The 19,789-nt window shown below is 36.3% G+C and overlaps 1 protein-coding gene across 2 annotated transcripts in view; it reads left to right on the plus strand.

Annotated features, from left to right (window-relative positions):
- Positions 1 to 19,789, plus strand: part of SH3GL3 (SH3 domain containing GRB2 like 3, endophilin A3) — a 160,590-nt gene that overhangs the window by 117,826 nt on the left and 22,975 nt on the right. For both annotated transcript variants that reach the window (XM_020966143.2, XM_020966153.2), the window contains 4 exons: positions 2,396 to 2,468; positions 5,324 to 5,467; positions 17,045 to 17,178; positions 19,175 to 19,333. In XM_020966143.2, the coding sequence (XP_020821802.1) occupies positions 2,396 to 2,468; positions 5,324 to 5,467; positions 17,045 to 17,178; positions 19,175 to 19,333 (510 nt within the window). The remainder of the gene's footprint in view (positions 1 to 2,395; positions 2,469 to 5,323; positions 5,468 to 17,044; positions 17,179 to 19,174; positions 19,334 to 19,789) is intronic.

Consider the following 19,789-nt stretch of genomic DNA (forward strand, 5'->3'; position numbering starts at 1 on the left):
CATCCTCTATACAACATTGTGAATGAATGAGTGATTGAAAGAAAAATAATTTAGTAAGCATTTGCTATGTGCCAGGCACTGTGCTTGTGCTAAGCACTAGGAACCCAAATACAAGGAAGCAAGATGGTACTTACATTCAAAGAGATTACATTCTAAAGGTAGAAGACAACACATACAGGGGAGCCAGCAAAGGCTGGGGCTGAGCTGGAAGAGATATGGCACCAGCCTGGTTTGGAAGTGATTTGGAGGTCTGGTTCTAGACAAAATAAAATCAAAAGGAGGTCAGGTATTTTTAGTCAGTCCCATTTTATGGATGAGGAATTTTGCCTCAGAGAGGTTCAAAGTAATTTCCCCAATGTCATTCTGTTAGACAGTGGCAAAGATAATTTTAGGACCTGTGCCGTGTTTTTCCCAGTTCATTGCTTTTTTCATTTGGTCTTGTTGCTGACTGCTAGCAAACTTCCTTGAGTTTTTAACTCAATTATTTACTTATATTTATGTGGAAATTGGTCTTTTATACCTGCAATGAGTTAAATATAATAAAATCATATCCCTCAAATACCTACAATTTGGGGGTTTTTTAATGGCAGGAATACAGTGGAGATTTTCCTTATCTTATGTTGCATAGTCGTATTTACTAGCGTAGTTAGAATTTACATACTTTTATTCATAAAGGAGTTTTCCCCTGTTTTAATTTAAAACACTTGGCTGACTCAGATGATTAATCGAATTAGTGACCCTGCTGGATATTTGTAAGCCCAGCCTTTTAGCACTTCTTAATTTATACCATGTAGTATAAGGCTATTCCTAATTGTTAATCAGCAAACATTTGTTAAGTATCAACTGTGGGCCAATCCCTGTGTTAGGCCCCTGACACAAATAGACATGTTAAATAGTTTTCTACTCACTAAGAGATTACTTTCTACAAAGGAACCTCCCTGGGCCACTTAAGGCGAAATTTAGGCATGCTATATGGGCATAATCAATAAGCATTTATTAGTTATTATTATTTACATGTGCTATAGTTAGTGCAATATATATTAAAAGAAGTGAGAAGTTCTTGCCCTTCAGGTAGTTTACACTTTATTAGGGGATAAAATGACAGATAAAAAACGTGTATGTATAAGTATGTATGTGTGTGTGTGCATAAATATGTATATGTATACACATACTAAAATATATACAATTTTAGCTTTTGTGGGAAGAGGGCAAGCAGTTGGAAAAGTCAGGAAAAGCTTTGTATTAGAAGTGGCATTTGATGTGAGTACTGAGGGGAGCTAGAGATATTCTAAAAGGTAGTGGTGAGGAGAAGAGCATTTCAGGGTTGGGAGATGGGTTGTGTGCAAAAGCTCAGAAATAGGAGATTTAAGGAGATGTTATTTGTGAGATCGAGCAACAAGGTTAGTTTGACGGGCCCACACTGCATGTAACGTGTACCATTAACAGCATATGTGTATGTGTTTTAAACTAGACAAATAGGAGATGTTTAGAGCCTTTAGAAGAAGAGAATGACATGGTCAGACCTGTGCTTTAGAAATATTGCTTTAGAGGCCAGATTAGAGAGAGAGAGATGGGAAGCAGGGAACTGTTTTCATCTCCATTCATTAGATTTACACATGCAACAGGAAATAGCTTGGCTGAAAATTTTCTTTACACCTCTGTGCTTCTCAGGTGAGAGGTTATGGAAGGCAACCCCAGGAATGCCAGCACTCAGGAAAGATTAGAGCTTTCACCTGGTCATTTGTGCAGTTTGATATTTTTTTTTCTTCTGGCCTCAGCATAAATTAACTCAGCTTTCATTACTACTCCATCCTAAATAATGAAACATGGCATTCCCATTATGGGGGAATTTATATTATAAATATGCTTATAGGTGTAAAGGCCCAAGTTCAACTAGCAAGTGAATGACAATGGTGTTTTATGTTTTGTTCTTGCCTTTTTAATCCTGTCCTCTAATGTGGTGCCATTCTTGTAATAAGCTTTTGGATTGGTGGTCGAATGACTGATGAATGAAAGTAGCATGAGAACTCCAGTCCCTAATCTGCTGAGCTATATATTCTGCTGCCACTTGGGAATCACCAAAGGTTCGGCCCACAGCTCTCAGGGTTTTAAGATAGGCACCCATGTTTCTGAGAAACAAGGGCTTTGTTCTAAAAACAAGTCAATTAATGTTCATTTTAATTTAAAACCTATCCAGAGGCCCTGACATACTGGAGGACTGCAAATGATAAGATACTGGAACTTCCCAATCACGGGAAGAATCTTTGTCTAAATTAAAACATCATGCTGTTTATACCAGAATTTCATTATTAAACATTGCTTCTAAAGTTTGATATTATGTATGGATTGTTTTGATTTTCTGGTATTTTTACATCTTGTAAAATTTCTCTTTCAGAGAACAGAAGTAACCAATAAAGCAGTTGAAGGTCTTCTTACAAAATGCACTGAGTATCTTCAGCCAAATCCAGGTAAAGTTAGGAAATGTAACATTTCATCTAACATCAAAGAATGTTGCAAGCTTTTTTTTTTTTAAATCAGCACACCATGAGTACATTATAGATTGAGAGCTGGAAGAAATTTTAGAGGTCATCTGGTTCACTTCTATCGTGGATTAGGAGACTGAAGTCTTGCCTAAGGTCACACATAGGAGGGCCAGGGTTTGAATCCAGGTCTTTGAACTCCAAACTGAGTGCTCTTTCCAATGTAATTATTGCACTGCTTTTCTTTGCTAAGGTTTCCTAAGCAAGGTATTTTGTGTTCCAAGTATTTGATAAAAAGTTTAGAATTCTCTTCATGCAGAGTAATTTCAGAGAATATGCTAGTCAGATGAGAAACTTGGCAAATGCCTAAATTTTGCATCCTCTTTTTGACAGGGCTTCTTTGACTTATCTGCCAAGTAGCATGTAACAACACAATGAAGCAAAGGTATTTTTATTGAAAGATTTTAAAGAGAGGATAAAAGCTCTGTATTCAAGCTTGTTTCCTGTCAATGAGCTGCATTTGCTGAAGTCCTGAGTCAAAGGGATTCCGAAGCGATAAAGGCTCACATGCCAAGAGGTTTATACCCATGATCAAGGCTTCAAGAAATTGCCACTTGGCAAGGCAGATAACTGATCTTGGTTAGAGTATGGTCTAAAATAATAGTAAACCAATTGAATAAAGGCTTAAGGAGATTTTCTTGCCTTAAATGAATTCCTTTACTTAAGTTCATGAGTTTAGTACCTATAATTTAGTAGTATGATCTTTTTCTGTTTACTAAAACTCTTATTTCCCTTTACTTCCTGGCTCTCACCTGTGTTCTGTATAGGTGAGATTTTTTTTTTTCAGATATAAATTACTTTGGGTCAAGTGAAGTGCCATTAAATAACATCCCCAGCAACAAGTTTCTTCCACTAGAAATGTGTATGCCAAAGTTACTGCTTTGCTGGTTGATATCCATGCTCTTATCACCCCTTACCTGGACACCTTTAATAGCTTCATAGGTGGTTTTTCTACCTACAGTTCATCTCCTTTACTAGGCCTGGAACAATCTTCCTAAAACATTCTTTTGCTCAAAAACTTCCATTAGGCCTCTTGACAGGATAAAATACAAACTAGAATTCAAAGACTTTCAGTCTAGATTTCCAAATTTTTGTCCAACCACTGTCATATATTAATCCTTTGTTCTATCCATATTAGTCGCCCGCCCACTTTCCATTCTCCATACTTTTATTTATCCTCCTTTCCCTGTCTACAGTTCTCTTTTCTATCCTTTTCATGTTTTTAAGCTCCATTCTTCTTTTGTGACTTATATTCCAACTTAGTCCATTAAAGCCTCTTTCACTATTCCAGCCCACAGTGACCTCTTCTGATTTCTTAATTTTAACGATTTATTCTTATTGTATTCTTAATAGTGTATGTGTGGTGGGGGGAGACACTCTTAAAGTAACAAGACTGGTTTCCATCTCTCTCTCTCTCTCACACACACACACACACACACACAGACATTCTCTCTCTCTCTCTCTCTCTCTCTCTCTCTCTCTCTCTCTCTCATATGTTCTAAGCATTCTACCTTTGCAGTTTCTACCTCCACCTTCAGGGTAGAAACTATGACTTTACTAATGCTAGACACCAAGGCCACTGTAGATTAGGTGCTCAATAAATATTTTTTGTTTTCACGATGATGACAAATCAGACTGAGACTTGTGCAGGGCCTTGAGTTCCAGTATCTTGCCTCTGACATGTGAAAAAAAGGCCAAAAGCACAGTGTTTTGATATCAAGTAGGAAGATGGTTACAGGAAGTTGCGAGCTTACCGAAATCTTAAAAATCTACAACCAGGACATACTGTTATACAGAGTCGCCACTTATTCTTGGTTTCGATCCCCAAATTTAACATGACTCACTTTTTTCCCTTTTTTAAAAAATTTTTTTCCAATTACATGTAGAAACAATTTTTGACATTAGTTTATAAAAAAATTTGAGTTCCAAATACTGTCCTTCCGTTTCTCCCTTCCCCATCTCTGAGAAGGCAAGCAATTTAATATAGACTATATATGTGCAGTCATGCAAAACATTTCAACATGGTTCACTTTCCTTTTTTTTTTTTGCATTAAAACATTTTCTCAGCTATAGTCTTTTACTTGCACTAGAGACAAAAGAACATTGCATTTTTTTTTTCATTTAAACAAGGTTTATCTAAATTAGTGTTCAGGTCCACAGAGGTGAGGAGGTAAAAGGAGTGAAGGAAGAAAGGATAACTATGTCTGTTGCTTGAGTGTGGTGTTTAATGGAACATTGTTCACTTTCAAGTGATTTGCAATTTTACTTTAAATTTTTTCTTTAAAAGTAAATACATGCTGGTGGGTACTTAGTGAAATTATGCAATATTACTGAGTTAAATTCATCTCATTTTAATGTCAGCAGGAAACCCTTTCTGTCCATGGGTCTTAGTTGCTAGCTTTGATTGATGCATTTCACTAGCACATGATTTTTTGTTTTGTTTTGCTTTTTTGAAGAATAGGCGTTAGGAGGGGAATATATATATTGAAACTTGCCAGTGGTCACTGGGTTGGGCCTTGAATATGTATGTTTTCTGACCTTGTATAAATATGCTTGCTTAGCCCTTAGCTTAGTCAAGAATCCAAAGTTTTACAACTTGAGTTTAAAAAGGTTAAGAAAGAACGACCTCCATTTACATATGTGAGCTTTTGCCCATCTTTTCATCTCTTGATGTACTTAAGTCATAAAGTGGCCTTCCAATGTGGTGCTGTAACTGTATTTGCTTTATGTCATGCATTCTGCCTTTTTAAGTTTAAAGAATTACAAATGATCATATTTTTAAGCATACAGAATGAAGCTAGGAATGCAGAATACCATGTCCAAGATCACAGGGCAGATGGGAACCACAGGATACCCACAGCCTGAAGGGTTATTAGGAGATTCTATGCTGCGATATGGGGCAGAGCTTGGAGAAGACTCTATGTTTGGTGAGTGTATGCCAGGTACTTTTGAATATCTCAGTTTATCTTATCCTGGAAAAGATAGTATGTTATTGCTTTTAAATTAATGCACACAAATTTGAAAGCCTGAGGAGTAGCAAAATAGATTTTGAAAGCTCATCAATATAGTATATTATCTTTAGAGTTTATGGGGGATGCAGGTAAGGAATGCAAGGTAACATACTTTGTTGTTAACAATTTTTATTTGTTGATTTTTAATGATGTTCACATATTTTTAACATGCTAGCAAAACTAAAGGCACAAAACTTAAGGGTGGCAAAATTTCCCACCATGGACTGGGATAGTATGGTTCATACAGATTTCTTAACCCTGTGGTCTCCCAAGCAGGGTGTACAAACCCCATGGTGTATGCACAAGATATGCTAGACAAGTCATGGGAATGTGGGAGGTCAATATTAGAAATTCTATTTATTTTTAAATCTTGAAAACATTGAATATATGGATTGACACTGGTGCCCTCATTCAGTTTCCCTGTCTGATGGTTATGTGGCTTATTAACCCTCCTTTCCCTCTCAGTGGCTTTGGAAACTGGGAGGAGGAATGTAATGCATGGGAGATCCTTGGTAATTCATGGAGGGGCTGAGCGTGCTTAGAAGGTGGGGCTGGTTTGGGTTATAAATAGCAAACTTTTTATACTGCCTAGATTCCATATTCATGTGTTCAAATGATTCAGGTAATTTTATAAACCTGGCCTGGCCCCTTATTAAGCAGGATTGTTGCTATCCATCTCTGCCTGCCTCAGTGGTTGAAGGAAGAAATCTGAATCTAGCATGGTTTTCTGGTCAGAGGTAGATGGGATTGGCTCCACATACAGCTCAGGCAGGCTTCCGGTCGTTTGGCACCCCGAGCCCTCTGAAGAAGGCATGATCTGTCCTTTGGCTGATTTGTGGCAGCAAGGTTCTAAGGAGTTGTGTCTGATTTGAGGGGAGAAGGAAGGGCTTGTGAAGTTTCTGGATAGGAACTACATTATGAAAGCACGGCTTCCTTGGGTACATCCTATCTTGATCACTCGTCACTCTCCTTCTCTCTCCCTCGGTCTGCTCAGGCTTTTATTCAGCACCTACTGTTATGTGTCAGGTACCTCAGCTTCAAAGACAAAAGCAAAACAATTCCCTGGGGTTTACTTGGGGAGGAGGACAAAGATCCATTTTAGCTACAGATGACCCTAAAGGACTCAAAAAAGCGAAGAGCTTCTCATCATGACATAGGGCAGTGTGGTTTGTACTCAATGATAAGCTAATGGTCTCCAGTGAAGTAAAGTGTATGAGATGTGATCCATGTTGGTGTGGGAAGAAAACAAGAGAATTTCTACTTCAGATTCGTTTTTAATCCTAAAGAAGAAATTAAGGTTTGCTGACATTGAATATATAGATTGATCCTAGTGCCCTCACTTAATCTCCATATGTCATGCAATCATGTGTCACGTTAGCTCCCCCCCCTTATTTCTGGATATATGAACACAGCTAAGGACTGTGCATAATAGAGAAGAGAATATAAAAAGATAGATGCTTCAATTTTACCTTCTAATTTTTGGGTGGAGAGGAGGTTGGAGATGGAGTAATAACACCAGAAGCACTCTAAAAAAGCCTCTTATAGAAAAGTGGTACTCCTAAAGGATTAAGTGCTTTTTTTTTTGTTTTAAGATTTAGGGATTATGATATGGCAAATAAAAACAATACTCCCTACCAACAACTATATTACCTTTAAAAATAAGTCTTTTGTAGGGAATTATAGTCTGTAGATTCTTCCCATTTCAGCTATGACAGCCATTAAAACTCAGTGATGAAATAAACCTTGAACCTGAATTTGTAATTGCTACATCACAATATATTATTACCCATAGTCATATTGATTTTATAAAATTATTATCTTTTTAGTATGAGAAAAAGTTTTAATGTTAATAAATAAAATTGAAATTATTTTTAAAATTTCATCTTCATCTTGTTCTTTAAAAATTTTTATTTTTCATTTTTATTTTATGGTATATGTATAACATTGGTAATTAGTAAATATATATGATTTACAAATTAATGTATGTGTTTTGAGCATATTTCCTCAAAAAATGTTTTGTTGATAGTGGTATGTGGTTAAGAAAAGTTTGAGGACCACTGCCTTAGAGCTTATGAGCACTAAAATCCTAATAAACTTAATTGCATTTGAAGCATGGGAAAGAAGCATCATGTTCAAGAGGGGAAACACTTGAAAAATACAGACTGCTCCCTATTTCCATTTTGTGTTCCTCTCTCACTGACTGGACATAAATCATGAGATAGAAGAGGTTATCTTTCTTCCATTTGGAAAAGAGAGAAAGATTGCAGAAAGTTCATAGGATTTAGAGCTAGGAGGATCTTAAAGAATAATCAATCAATAATAACCACCCAGTGTGTGTCAAACACTTTTTTAAGCACTAGGATACAAAGAAAGTTAAAAAGACAGTCTTTGTTCTCAAGGCACTCAAAGTCTAAGGGGGCAAAAATGTACAAACAACTACATTAGACTAGCCATGTACAGAATAGATTGGAGCTAATCACACAGAGGGAAGGAACTGAGGAAGATTGGGAAAGGCTTCCTATAGAACTTGAGATTTTAGCTGGACTTGAAGGAAGCCATCAAATTCAGCACTGCCATTTTGTAGAACTAGAAGATGAGGCTCAGAGATCAACTGACTCACTGGATGTCCCACACCAGGGAGTAACTGTTGGAACCATTATTCAAACCCAGGTCTTCTGACTATACATCCTGTTCTTTCTGTAACTCTATTCTTTTTTTTTCTTTTTCTTTTTAGGCAGTTGGGGTCAAGTGGCTTGCTCAGAGTCACAGAGCTCATAAGTGTCAAGTGTTTGGTCTGAGGCCAGATTTGAACTCAGGTCCTCCTGACTTCAGGTCCGGTGCTCTATCCACTGCACCACCTAGATGCCCCTCTGTAACTCTATTTTGCCTCTTTAAGAGAAGGAAATTTAGCCTCCCAGTAAAAAGTCAGCTGTGGGTTGTTTATAATGGAGAAATAAGCAAGTTTTGGATTTAAATATGAACTGAGATCTATTAGGGGAACACAGACAGGAAAACAACACTTTTTGCACTCAACTGTAGAGAGGGAAGGGCACCAAGGGAAGAAAATTAAGGGAAGAAAAGAGGAGTCACTGACCTAATCGAGATAAGACACCTTCTTACAGTGAAGAAGAGAGCAGGTTAAAGCTGGTTGTGAAGAAGAAAGGAAGAATGAGGCCTTTATACTTCCAGGAAGGGTTTGGACACACACATTTGCAAATTAATCTGGTTTTAGCTATAGCAGGCCTTTGGGGCCTTGGGAGTCAGATGAGAAGTGGGCTCCCTTTCCCATTAATTGAGGAAAGGCTTATTTCAAGAACTGGCACTGATGTCCAATGAACAATTTCCATTTTGACTCCTGCAGGGCAAACCTGAGAAGAAGGAGAATTGGTCCCTAAAGGGAGAGAGTACAGGTTTGCTCACAAACATCAGCTGCACAGAAGCTGAGGTTGTAAGTTTAAGTATACATATCCAGATGAACATTGGACAACATGTAGGCTGTTTCAAAATGCTTCATGCAGTTTTAGTCTTTTGAAACACTCTGTATAATGGAGGGAAAGAATGTTAACAAATTAAAAGCACTTGTTTGACCTTTGTGTTTTGTAAATTTGCCAGTTGCTTTGTTTAATTTATAGTCATTTTTGGATATGCTATCCCTCTATCCCTTACAATATCACCAGCAGATGAGGCCTTTCTTGTACAAACATTCAAATAGATATGTGATGTCACATATGGGAGTCCCCTCCACAGATACAAATCACAGCTTAGCCTTTGCTTATCCTGTGCAACTCCTGTCCATGTTCTTCTGAAAACTCACCACCAGGTAGTCCAGTGTGCTGGAGTCCTGCCTTCTCTCTTCCTGACATCACAAAGGCATAGGTGGAGCAGTCATGCTGTCCATTCTTTCATCGTCTGTTTTTGCTGTGTAGTCAGTGCATGCTTTGTGTCATGTAATTCTTTGATGACATTCTGTACTTCTCTTCCCCAGAGTTCCTTGGTGGTTAAATGCTGTAGCCTGCTCACACCCGCCATGTAACCCTTATTTGTCTTTCTGTGTGACACTTATTGTAAGGTGTTTTTTTTTTTCAGTGATATAAGTCTTGAAGCCATAGGGCAACACTGGTAAAATGTTAGTATTGAAAAGAAGGGCCTTTGCTTTCATGGAAAGCTTGGAGTTAGTTAAAGAGCTTTGTGGTTTCTCAAAAGCAATTGAGCCTACTCTCTTCCTTCCTTTTCAACTCTGGAACCATCTATACTGTTTGGCCCAAATATACTTAGCATTAGATACGATCTGTTGAATATGCACAAATTCATATTGAGATCTGGGCAACAGACAGTTTTTTTAAAATTAAATTTTATTTTTTCAAGTCATAAAGCACTTTTTTCCTCTTTTCCTCTTTCCACTAAAACAAAAAGGAAAAACAAAGTGCTTATAACAAGTAAGCATTGTCAAACAAAACAAATTCCCAAGTTGGCCATGTCTAAAAATGTATGTCTCATTCTACATGATAGTCTGTCTGGATGTAGTAGTCCAGACATCATTCTGATGGAATCATGATTAATCATTGCATTGCTTAGAATTCTTAAGCCATTCAAAATTGTTTTCACATTGTGGATGATGTAGTATATTTTTTTCCTCCTGGTTCTTCTAACTTTTTTCTGTATCAGTCCATTTAGGTCTTCCCCAGTTTTTCTGAAACTGTCTCTTCATTTCTTACAGCATGTTGTCATTTCATTAATTCTTATACCATAATTTGTTAAATCTTTTCTAAATTGATGGACACTCCCTTAGCTACTATAAATATTTTTGTATATATAAGACTTTTCCTTCTTTCTATGATCCCATTAGAGCATAGATCTAATAGTAGTGTTGTTGATTCATAGGGTACACACATATCAGTAACTTTGGGGACATAATTACAAATTGCTTTTCATAATGGCTGTACTTCTTACAGCACCACCAATAGTGTATCAGTGTGTCTGTTTTCCTGTAGTCCCTGTAACATTTGTCATTTTCCTTTCTTCCAACTTTGCAGTTGACTGTGAGTTGTAACCTTATAATTGGCTTTAATTTGCATTTCTCTACTTATTAGTGATTTAGAACATTGTTTTTCATATGACTATAGATACCTTAGATTTTTTTCCCCTTGAGGACTGTCTTCATGTTGTTTGACCATTTATCAGTTGGGGGGATGACTCTTATTTTTGTAAATTTGAATTTATAAGAGAAGCTTTTATCAGAGAAACTTACCGGAGAAGCTTACTTATTCTCCCCCCCCGCCAAAAAAATTATCTATTTCCCTTCAAATCTTGGTTGCATTGCATTTATTTGTACAAAAATTCTTCATTTATCCATTTGGAGCTTATCTTGGTGTATGTGGTCTGAGATTTTTGGTTGAAATCTTATTGCTGCCAGATTGCTTTGCAATTCTGTTATCATGTTTTTTTTTCCCTTTTCACATAATGAGTCCTTACCCCATTAACCTGGAGTCTTTGGCTTTGTTGAACATTGGGCCCATTTTTTAACCAGTTCCAGATTGTTTTGATGATTACTGCTTTGTAGTGTAGCTTATGAGCTGGACTTTTTCTTTCTACTCCCCTCACTCTTATTTCCTTTGAGATTCTTGACCTTTTGTTCCTCCAGAAGACTTTCATTATTATTAATTTACTTCTATAATGTTATCCTTTGTTGCTGTGTCATTGAATCAGTTAATTACTATTTAGGTAGGACTATGTTTAATACTTAAACAATACTTAAAGATTGTTTTGTAATTGTATTCATATAGTTTCTTTTGTATATCTTGGTAGGTAGACTGCCGGGTAATTTTATCCACTTTGTAGTTAATTTATAATGGATTTTCTCTATTTCTTCTTTCTGTGTTTTTTTTTTGTTATTTTTTATGCAGAAATGATGATTAATGTGCATCTAATTTATATCTTGTAATTTTGCCAAAGTTATTAGCTATTTCGGTTAATTTTTAAGTTGCCTTGGTTTTTCTAAGTACACTCATATCATTTTAAAAAAGTGACAGTAGGGGCATCGAGGTGGCACAATGGATAGAGCACCGTCCCTGGAATCAGGAGGACCTGAGTTCAAATGTGGCCTCAATCACTTGACACTTACTAGCTGTGTGACTTAACCCCTATTGCCTTGCCAAAAAAAGAAAAAGTGACAATTGTTTCTTCTTTGTCTATTCATATTCCTATTCTTGATTTGTTTTTCTTGTCTTATTCCTATAAGCTAGCATTTCTAGCATCATGTCAAATACTATTGGTGATAGCAATAGGCAATTTTCGTCTGCTTGGTCTTTCCTAAGTGGATGGATGATGCTCCAGACTCTTTTGAATGGTTATAGATCTCTTCCATGAGACTTTGCAGTCAGTGTCTTGGTACTTGATGCAACCAACACTACTGTCTTCAAACATGAGGAAAGAGAACACTTCACCATCCACAGGGAATCCTTCCGCAGCTTGGACTCCTTGTTGGTTCTTTTCCCTTAGAGGCAAATCCCTTTGGGGAACATATGGCAGCTAAGCAGCACAGTGAATAGAATGCTGGGCTTGAAGTCAGCAATACCTGAGTTTGAGTTCTGCCTCAGACACTTAATAACTTTGTGACCCAGGACAAGTCACTTAACCTCTCTAAGGGGCAGTTTCCTTATCTGGAAAATGGGGCTAATAACAGCACCTCCTTATAACCCTGTGAGAATTATTGAGATGACGTATGTAAAGCCCTGTTCAAACCAAATGCAGGTTTTTTATGCCTCTTCTGATGTTTATTATCTGAGGGTCACTGAACAGGGGTGTTGCTACATTTTCCAAGGAATCTTGAATGATCTTAATGCCCAGATGGGAGATAACTTTCTATAAAAGTTTATAAAGTGGCATTTTGCTCTACCAAATCAAATGTATTTTCATAATCAGCAAACAATGATTCAATTCAATTAACATTTGTTAAGCACCTACTGTACATCAGGCTCTCGATCTTATATTCCCTGCATCTTTTTTGTTAATTGTGAGATGATAATGCTCTGGTCCTTTGTTGACTACCACTTGGAAAAGTCTGCTTATTCCATTCTCGTGCTTTCCTAAGAATGCCTTCAATTCATGTATGTATGTCTCTCATCAAGATTTTGTGTAGATTAGAGAGGGGGCATTTAACTATGGTATTTTTTTATGTCTCTTGGTTACTGTGTTTTGGGAAGGGCGATATTAAAAAAGGTCCACTATTCTTTTTCATACAGTTGGCATCTTCCTGTGCTTCAGATAACTTATAAATTGGTCCCTAACGTTTTCCTAATTGCATTGTCTTCAGTATAGATCTCCACTCTTTATACTTGTTCCAATCTGACAGTTCTTTACACATCTTTGTTTATTTTGTTAATTTCTGCCTATTTACAGTGCATCAAACTGAGATCTATTAGGGTCCAAGTGTGGTGGTTCCATTGTTCTTTATGTATTACATTATCTATTGTGATGTTTTCTTTATTTTTTTAAACCAAATCTTTTCCATTTTTCTTTCTGTTGTACTATGCCCTCCCTTTCCACCCTCACATTCCACCCCCTACCTTATCGCCCCTCCTCTCCTTCTCCGTTGTCATCCTTGAATACCTTTAGGATGGCTTTGCTTGGTTCATACAAAGAGAAACACTGAAGGATAAAATCAGTTTAAAGAAAGCTCAATAAAATTTCTTGAATATTAGATTTTTATTTGAGTTATTTGATAACAAAGATTTCCCTCCTATTTACATTTTCCTTTATACTTGCTACACCAGTTTTGTTCGTGTAAAAGCCTTTTAGTCTTTTGCAGTTTAAATTGTTTATTTTATTTTTGTGTTCTCTATCTTTCATTTGACTTAAGAATTTGCTCCCAGGTATAGTCATGAAAGACACCTTCTTCCTTTCTCCTCTTAATTTTTTAAAAATATTTAGTTTGTGTGTCTCCCTGGGGCTTAGGCAGTGTGCTGGTGGGAGCCAGTTTTCTGCCAAACTTTTCCAGTGTTCTATTCATTCTTGTTGAACAGAGAGACCCTTCTCCACTAATGTGCCAAACATGCGATAATAGAGGTCAGTTGTTTTTGCTTTTTACTCATGTATTCCATTCCATCAATCTACTTTTTTGTTTTTTAACCAGTACCAAATAGTTTGGTGATTAAAGCTTTCTTATGTAGTTTGAAATATTGAAAGCATTATGCCCCCTTCATTATTACTTTTCTTTCATCATTTCCTTTGGTATTCTAGACCTTTTATTCCTCTAAATGATTTAGAAAAAATTTGTGGAATTCTACTAAATAATGCTTTGGTAGTTTGACATAGTATGGAATCTACAAATTAATTCGGATGATGTTGTTTTTGTTGGTATGGCTCAATGCTAAGCTTTAAATCTATCTTTACTTATTTAAATTGTCCTTTATTTCTATACAGTGTTTGTAATTATTTATGTAAGTCCTAATTGTGTCCTCATGTATTGTTTCAGATATTTGGTACATTTTGTTGTTATTTTGAATGGAAATTCTAGCACTTGCTCTTGGTTTTTGTTGTTGCTAAATACAAATGCTGATGATTTTGTACATTTATTTAGTCTACTTTTTTATTGAAGTAGAGTTAATGAGTTTTCTTAGTAAGCCATCTGTAAAAAAGGAGTAATACTGTCTTCGCAGTTTCAGTGTTTATTAAGCTGCCTATTTTTAAAGAGTTAACTTAGGAAAGTAAAACAAAATGAATAAGTACTAGTATAATGGAAGAAACAAAATGAATACTTAAATCTGAAGTTGCCCAGCTATAGCATTTCATTTATTCTGTGCACATTTAGAAAATATTAAGCAAAATGTAACAACAAATAAGAATCTTTTTTATTTGGGGCTGTAAAGCCCAGAGTTTAAGAGTGAACAGTATCCATACCACACAGCCAGCCTGAAACTCCTTTTAATTAATTTATTTTGATTTATCTACAATAACTTCCATAAGCGTTTGAGTTTTAAAATTTTCTCCCCCACTCTCTCCACCTTCCTCTCCACAACAGCGCGCAGTCTGATATAGGCACACATATACATTCCTATTGAACATATTTTCACATTAGTGACGTTGTAAGTAAGAATTAGCACCCATAGGAGGAACCACCAGAAAGAGGAAACAAAACACAACAGAAGAAAAAAAATAGCAAATAGTATGCTTCGATCTGCATTCAAACTCCATAGCTCTTTCTTTGGATGTGGATAGCATTTTCCATCATGAGACCTTTGGTGATATCTTAGACCCTTGCATTGCTGAGAAGGGCTAAGTCTATAAAAGTTAGTCATCGTACAACATGGCTGTTACTGTGTACAATGTTCTCCCTGGTTCTGCTCACTTCACTCACCATCAGTGCATACAAGTCTTTCCAGGTTTTTGTGAAGTCTGCTTGCTCATCATTTCTTATGGCACAATAGTATTCCATTACATTCATATACCACAACTTGTTGAGCCATTCCCCAATTGATAAGCATCATGTCAATTTCCAATTCTTTGCCACCACAAAAAGAGCTGCCATAAATATTTTTGTACATATGGGTCCTTTTACATTTGTATGATGTCTTTGGGATATAGCCCTAGAAGTGCTATTGCTGGGTCAAAGGGTTTGCACACTTTTATAGCCCTTTGGGCATAGTTCCAAATTGTTCTCCAGAATGGTTGGATCATTTCACAACTCCACCAACAATGCATTAGTGTTCCAGTTTTCCCACATCTTCTCTACCATTTATCATTTTCCTGTTTTGTCATGTTGGCCAATCTGATAGATGTGATGTGGTACCTCAGAGTTGTTTTGATTTGCATTTCTCTAATTAATAGTGATTTAGAGCATTTCTTCATATGACTATAGATGGCTTTAATTTCTTCATCTGAAAACTGCCTACTTATATCCCTTGACCATTTATCAATTGGAGAATGACTTGTATTCTTATAAATTTGACTTAATTCTCTATATATTTTAGAAATGAGGCCCTTATCAGAGACACTGGTTGTAAAAATTCCCAATTTTCTACTTTCCTTCTAATCTTGGTTTCATTGGCTTTGTGCAAAATCTTTTCAATTTAATATAATGAAAATTATCCATTTTGCATTTTGCAATATTCTCTATCTCCTGTTGGGTCATGAATTCTTCTGTTCTCCATAAATCTGATAGGTAAACTATTCCTTGCTCTCCCAGTTTGCTTATAGTATCAGCCTTTCTATCTAAATCATGAACCCATTTTGACTTTATTTTGGCATATGGTGTGAGATTTTGGTCTATGCCTAGTTTCTACAATACTCTTTTCCAGTTTTCCCAGCAGTTTTTTGTCAAATAGTGACTTCTTGTCCCAGAAGCTGGGGTCTTTGGGTTTATCAAATAGTAGTTTACTATAGTCATTGACTACTGTGTCTGGCGTACCTAACCTATTCCACTGATCCCCCACTCTATTTCTTAACCAGTACCAAGTAGTTTTGATGATTGCTGCTTTTAATACAATTTAAGATCTGGAACGGCTATGGCACCTTCCCTTGCATTTCTTTTCATTAGTTCCCTTGATATTCTGGACCTTTTGTTATTCCAGATGAATCTTGTTATTATTTTTTCTAGCTCTATAAAATAATTTTTTGGTAGTTTCATTGGTATGGCACTGGATAAGTAAATTAACTTAGGTAGGCTTGTCATTTTTATAGTATTAGCTCGGCCTACCCATGAGCAGCTGATGTTTTTCCAGTTATTTAGATCTGACTTTATTTGTGTGAAAAGTGTTTTGTAATTGTGGGTCATAGAGTTCCTGGGTTTGTTTCGGTAGGTAGACTCCTAAATATTTTATAATGTCTACAGTAAGTTTAAATGGGCTTTCTCTTTCTATCTCTTGCTGTTGGGCTTTGTTGGTGATATATAGAAATGCTGATGATTTATGTGGGTTTATTTTATAGCCTGCAACTTTGCTAAAGTTATTATTTCAAGTAGTTTTTTTACTTGATTCTCTAGGATTCTCTAAGTATATCATCGTATCATCTGCAAAGAGTGATAGCTTTGTTTCTTCTTTGCCTATTCTAGTACCTTCAGTTTCTTTTTCTTCTCTTATCGCTAAAGCTAACATTTCCAGCGTGATATTGAACAACAGTGTTGATAATGGACATCCTTGTTTCACCTCCGATCTTACTGGAAATGCTTCTAGCTTGTCCCCATAACATATGATGCTTGCTGAAGGTTTTAGGTAAATGCTATTTATTATTTTAAGGAAGACTCCATTTATTCCTATGCTCTCTAGTGCTTTTAATAGGAATGGGTTTTATATTTTATCAAAAGCTTTTTCTGCATCTATTGAGGTGATCATGTGGTTTCTGTTAGTTTTGTTGTTGATATGATCAATTATGCTGATAGTTATCCTAATATTGAACTACTGAAACTCCTTTTAAAGGACAAAATGAAATAGGCCATCCTTCTCTGGAAACCCAGAGAACATTCATTACTAAGCTGACCCTTTCTCTTCTTTTCTTTAGGCCAAGCATTGTTGGATATTGGTGAAGCGATGAAGTTGATGGCTGAAGTGAAAGGCTATCTTGATATCAGTGTGAAACAAAACTTTATTGATCCACTACAATTATTACAAGAAAAAGATCTAAAAGAGATTACTGTGAGTTCCTGGGCAGAAAACGTAGATTTATTTTAAAATGATGTATTTATTTAAAGTCATTAACCTTTGTTCAGTAGGAACTTGGTCAGAATATCATCCTCTCAAGTACCTAGTGGCAATTCAGTCCAATTGAATAGTTTTGGGAAGAAGGCAAACTTGTAAAAATATCTAATGATCTAACAAAGAAAACCCCTGATCTTATTCTTGGTGCCCTACTTGGGGCCCATTTACCATGTTTAATATTCACCCTGTTGGACTTTCCCTATCTTTATATAGTGTTGGCCACCTTTCAAGTGTTACTTCTCGTTTGTTCTTTGTGTAACATAGGATTAGAAATGTATTAGAAGGAAATATGTATCATTGCTTCTAGCTCTTTAGGTCTAGCTGTTTAAACAATTCAAAATGCCCTCGCTACTCTTGTCTAGCACAGATTTCTCCTTATCCTTTTCATAAAAATAGCATTGCATTGCAAAAATAGCTAAACAATATATACAATATTTAGTATGCTTTGCTAAAATATAGGTAACATAGCTATAGAATTTTCACAATCTTTCACTCTCATAAACTTGTTAAATAAAGTAAGTGAAGTCAAATTTTTCTCCTTGGCAGAGAAAATGTAATCAAAATCAGAGTTAAGCAGTCCTGTCTTCTCACTATCCTCTAGTATAATCGTTCTTTCCATTTTGAGGAGTGGTTTCCTTCAGGTATAGCTTTAAGTAGTCCCTCATTTGGGGTTTTCTTGGCAGAGATGCTGGAGTGGTTTGCCATTTCTTTCTCCAGCTCATTTTACAGATGAGGAAACTGAAGCAAACAGGGTTAAGTGACTTGCCTAGGGTCACACTGCTAGTATATGTTTGAGGCCAGACTTGAACTCAGGATGATTTCTTCCTGCCTTCAGGCCCAGCACTCTATCCACTGTGCCACCTAGTGCTTAGGCTTTGGGAATCATTTAATCCAACTTCATATTGTAGATAAAGAAACTGGGGGTCCAAAAAAGCTAGGCAATTTAATTTTTGATCCAAAACTAGCCTTGGTCTCTTGACTTCATCATTGTGATTATGACTTACTTACACTCTGATGTCATTTCAACTTGATATGAATTGAGCAAATGAATTCCTAAGTTTTTCATTTCAATTGAACAAATATTTATTAAGTGTCTACTCTTTCCAAATCGCTGTGCCAGGTGTTAGTAGTACGTAGACTAAAACATCACTGTCAATACACTTAAAAGCTCTTCCATTTAAATGGAGGATACAACATATACACAGATTAGTAATTACAAGATAATTTGAGGAGGGAGAAATGATTAAAAACCTGAAAGATCAAAGAGGGCTTCACGGAGGAAGTGGCATTCAAAGTCTTAAAGGGAGACAAAGATTCAAAGGGGTGAACGGATGAAGAAGTACATTTCAGTGGGGGGAAACTAATCATCTGGATTTCTCAGACGCACTGGAAAGAGCCCTAAATTGGGAGTCAGAGGACCTGGGTATGAATTCCATCTCTAACACAGCTGGTTGGACCTTGAGAAAGTCACTCAGTCTCTTTGAGACTCAGTTTCTTCATCTGTAAACAGAGAGGGTTGGATTACATGAAATCTGAAAGTCTCTTCTGTCTCTAAATCTGATCCTGCTTAATGATTGGCTCAATATGATATTTAACAAAAAAGTTTCAGTTTTTAATTTCCTGTTTATTTGGTTAGTAATTATCTAGAATAAAGTTTCTGCACATCGGCAAAGCTGGAAAGAGATGAGTAACCCTCAAAACAGGATCTCTGGACAAGATTTTCCAGATGTTACACTTTTGTTGGATGTCAAGAAGATCTAGCTACTTGTACTTACACACACATATTCAATTATTCCATAAGCATCCTTGTCACCTTTGTGCTAGGCATCGAAAGGGATGGATTGTGCCATCTGTGGTTTAGACTTGGGGAAAATAATTACCATTTTCATAGAACTGTAAAAGCAGTCTTACAATTCTCTAATTTTTCTCTTAGTCGCTTTTGAAAAAGCTGGAAGGCCGTCGTTTGGACTATGATTATAAAAAGAGACGAGTTTCTAGGATACCTGGTGAAGAATTACGAACAGCAGTAAAAAAATTTGAAGAGTCAAAGGAGTTGGCTAGAAATGGCATGCTTAATTTGTTAGAAAATGATGTGAGTATGACATTTCAACTATTTAAAATAAACTAAGGGACTCTTAAAACAATAAAATTTTAATTAAATGATATCGTTTTAGAGATGTTCTCAGTGTCAGGAAGAGGAAGGAACTTTAATGTCCTCATGAACACGAAGTATTAGTACATGTTAGTGGTTTGGAATTGTTTCTCTGCTGTGGTCAATTCTTGCGACTTCAGAAATTCAAGAAATCAGAGTATCTTGGGAAGCACTTGCTCAGAAGCATGACTATATTAGATATCTATTCAAGGTCATTGGTAGGAGGTGAGAGCCAGGGGAAAATCACAATGTATTCCTTTTTCATTCTTCTGCCTCTAGTTATTTATGGATAAAAATAAATTAAAATAAGCTCTAGGGGTCGGCCTTAAAAGGGAAAAGAAATTACTGAAAGTCCATTTGCTGCTTGAGAGAATGGACAGTTCCACAATGTCTGCA

The sequence above is a fragment of the Phascolarctos cinereus genome, unplaced genomic scaffold, assembly GCF_003287225.1.
Source record: "Phascolarctos cinereus isolate Bilbo 61053 unplaced genomic scaffold, phaCin_HiC Scaffold_3;HRSCAF=262, whole genome shotgun sequence".
Taxonomy (NCBI): Eukaryota; Metazoa; Chordata; class Mammalia; order Diprotodontia; family Phascolarctidae; genus Phascolarctos; species Phascolarctos cinereus.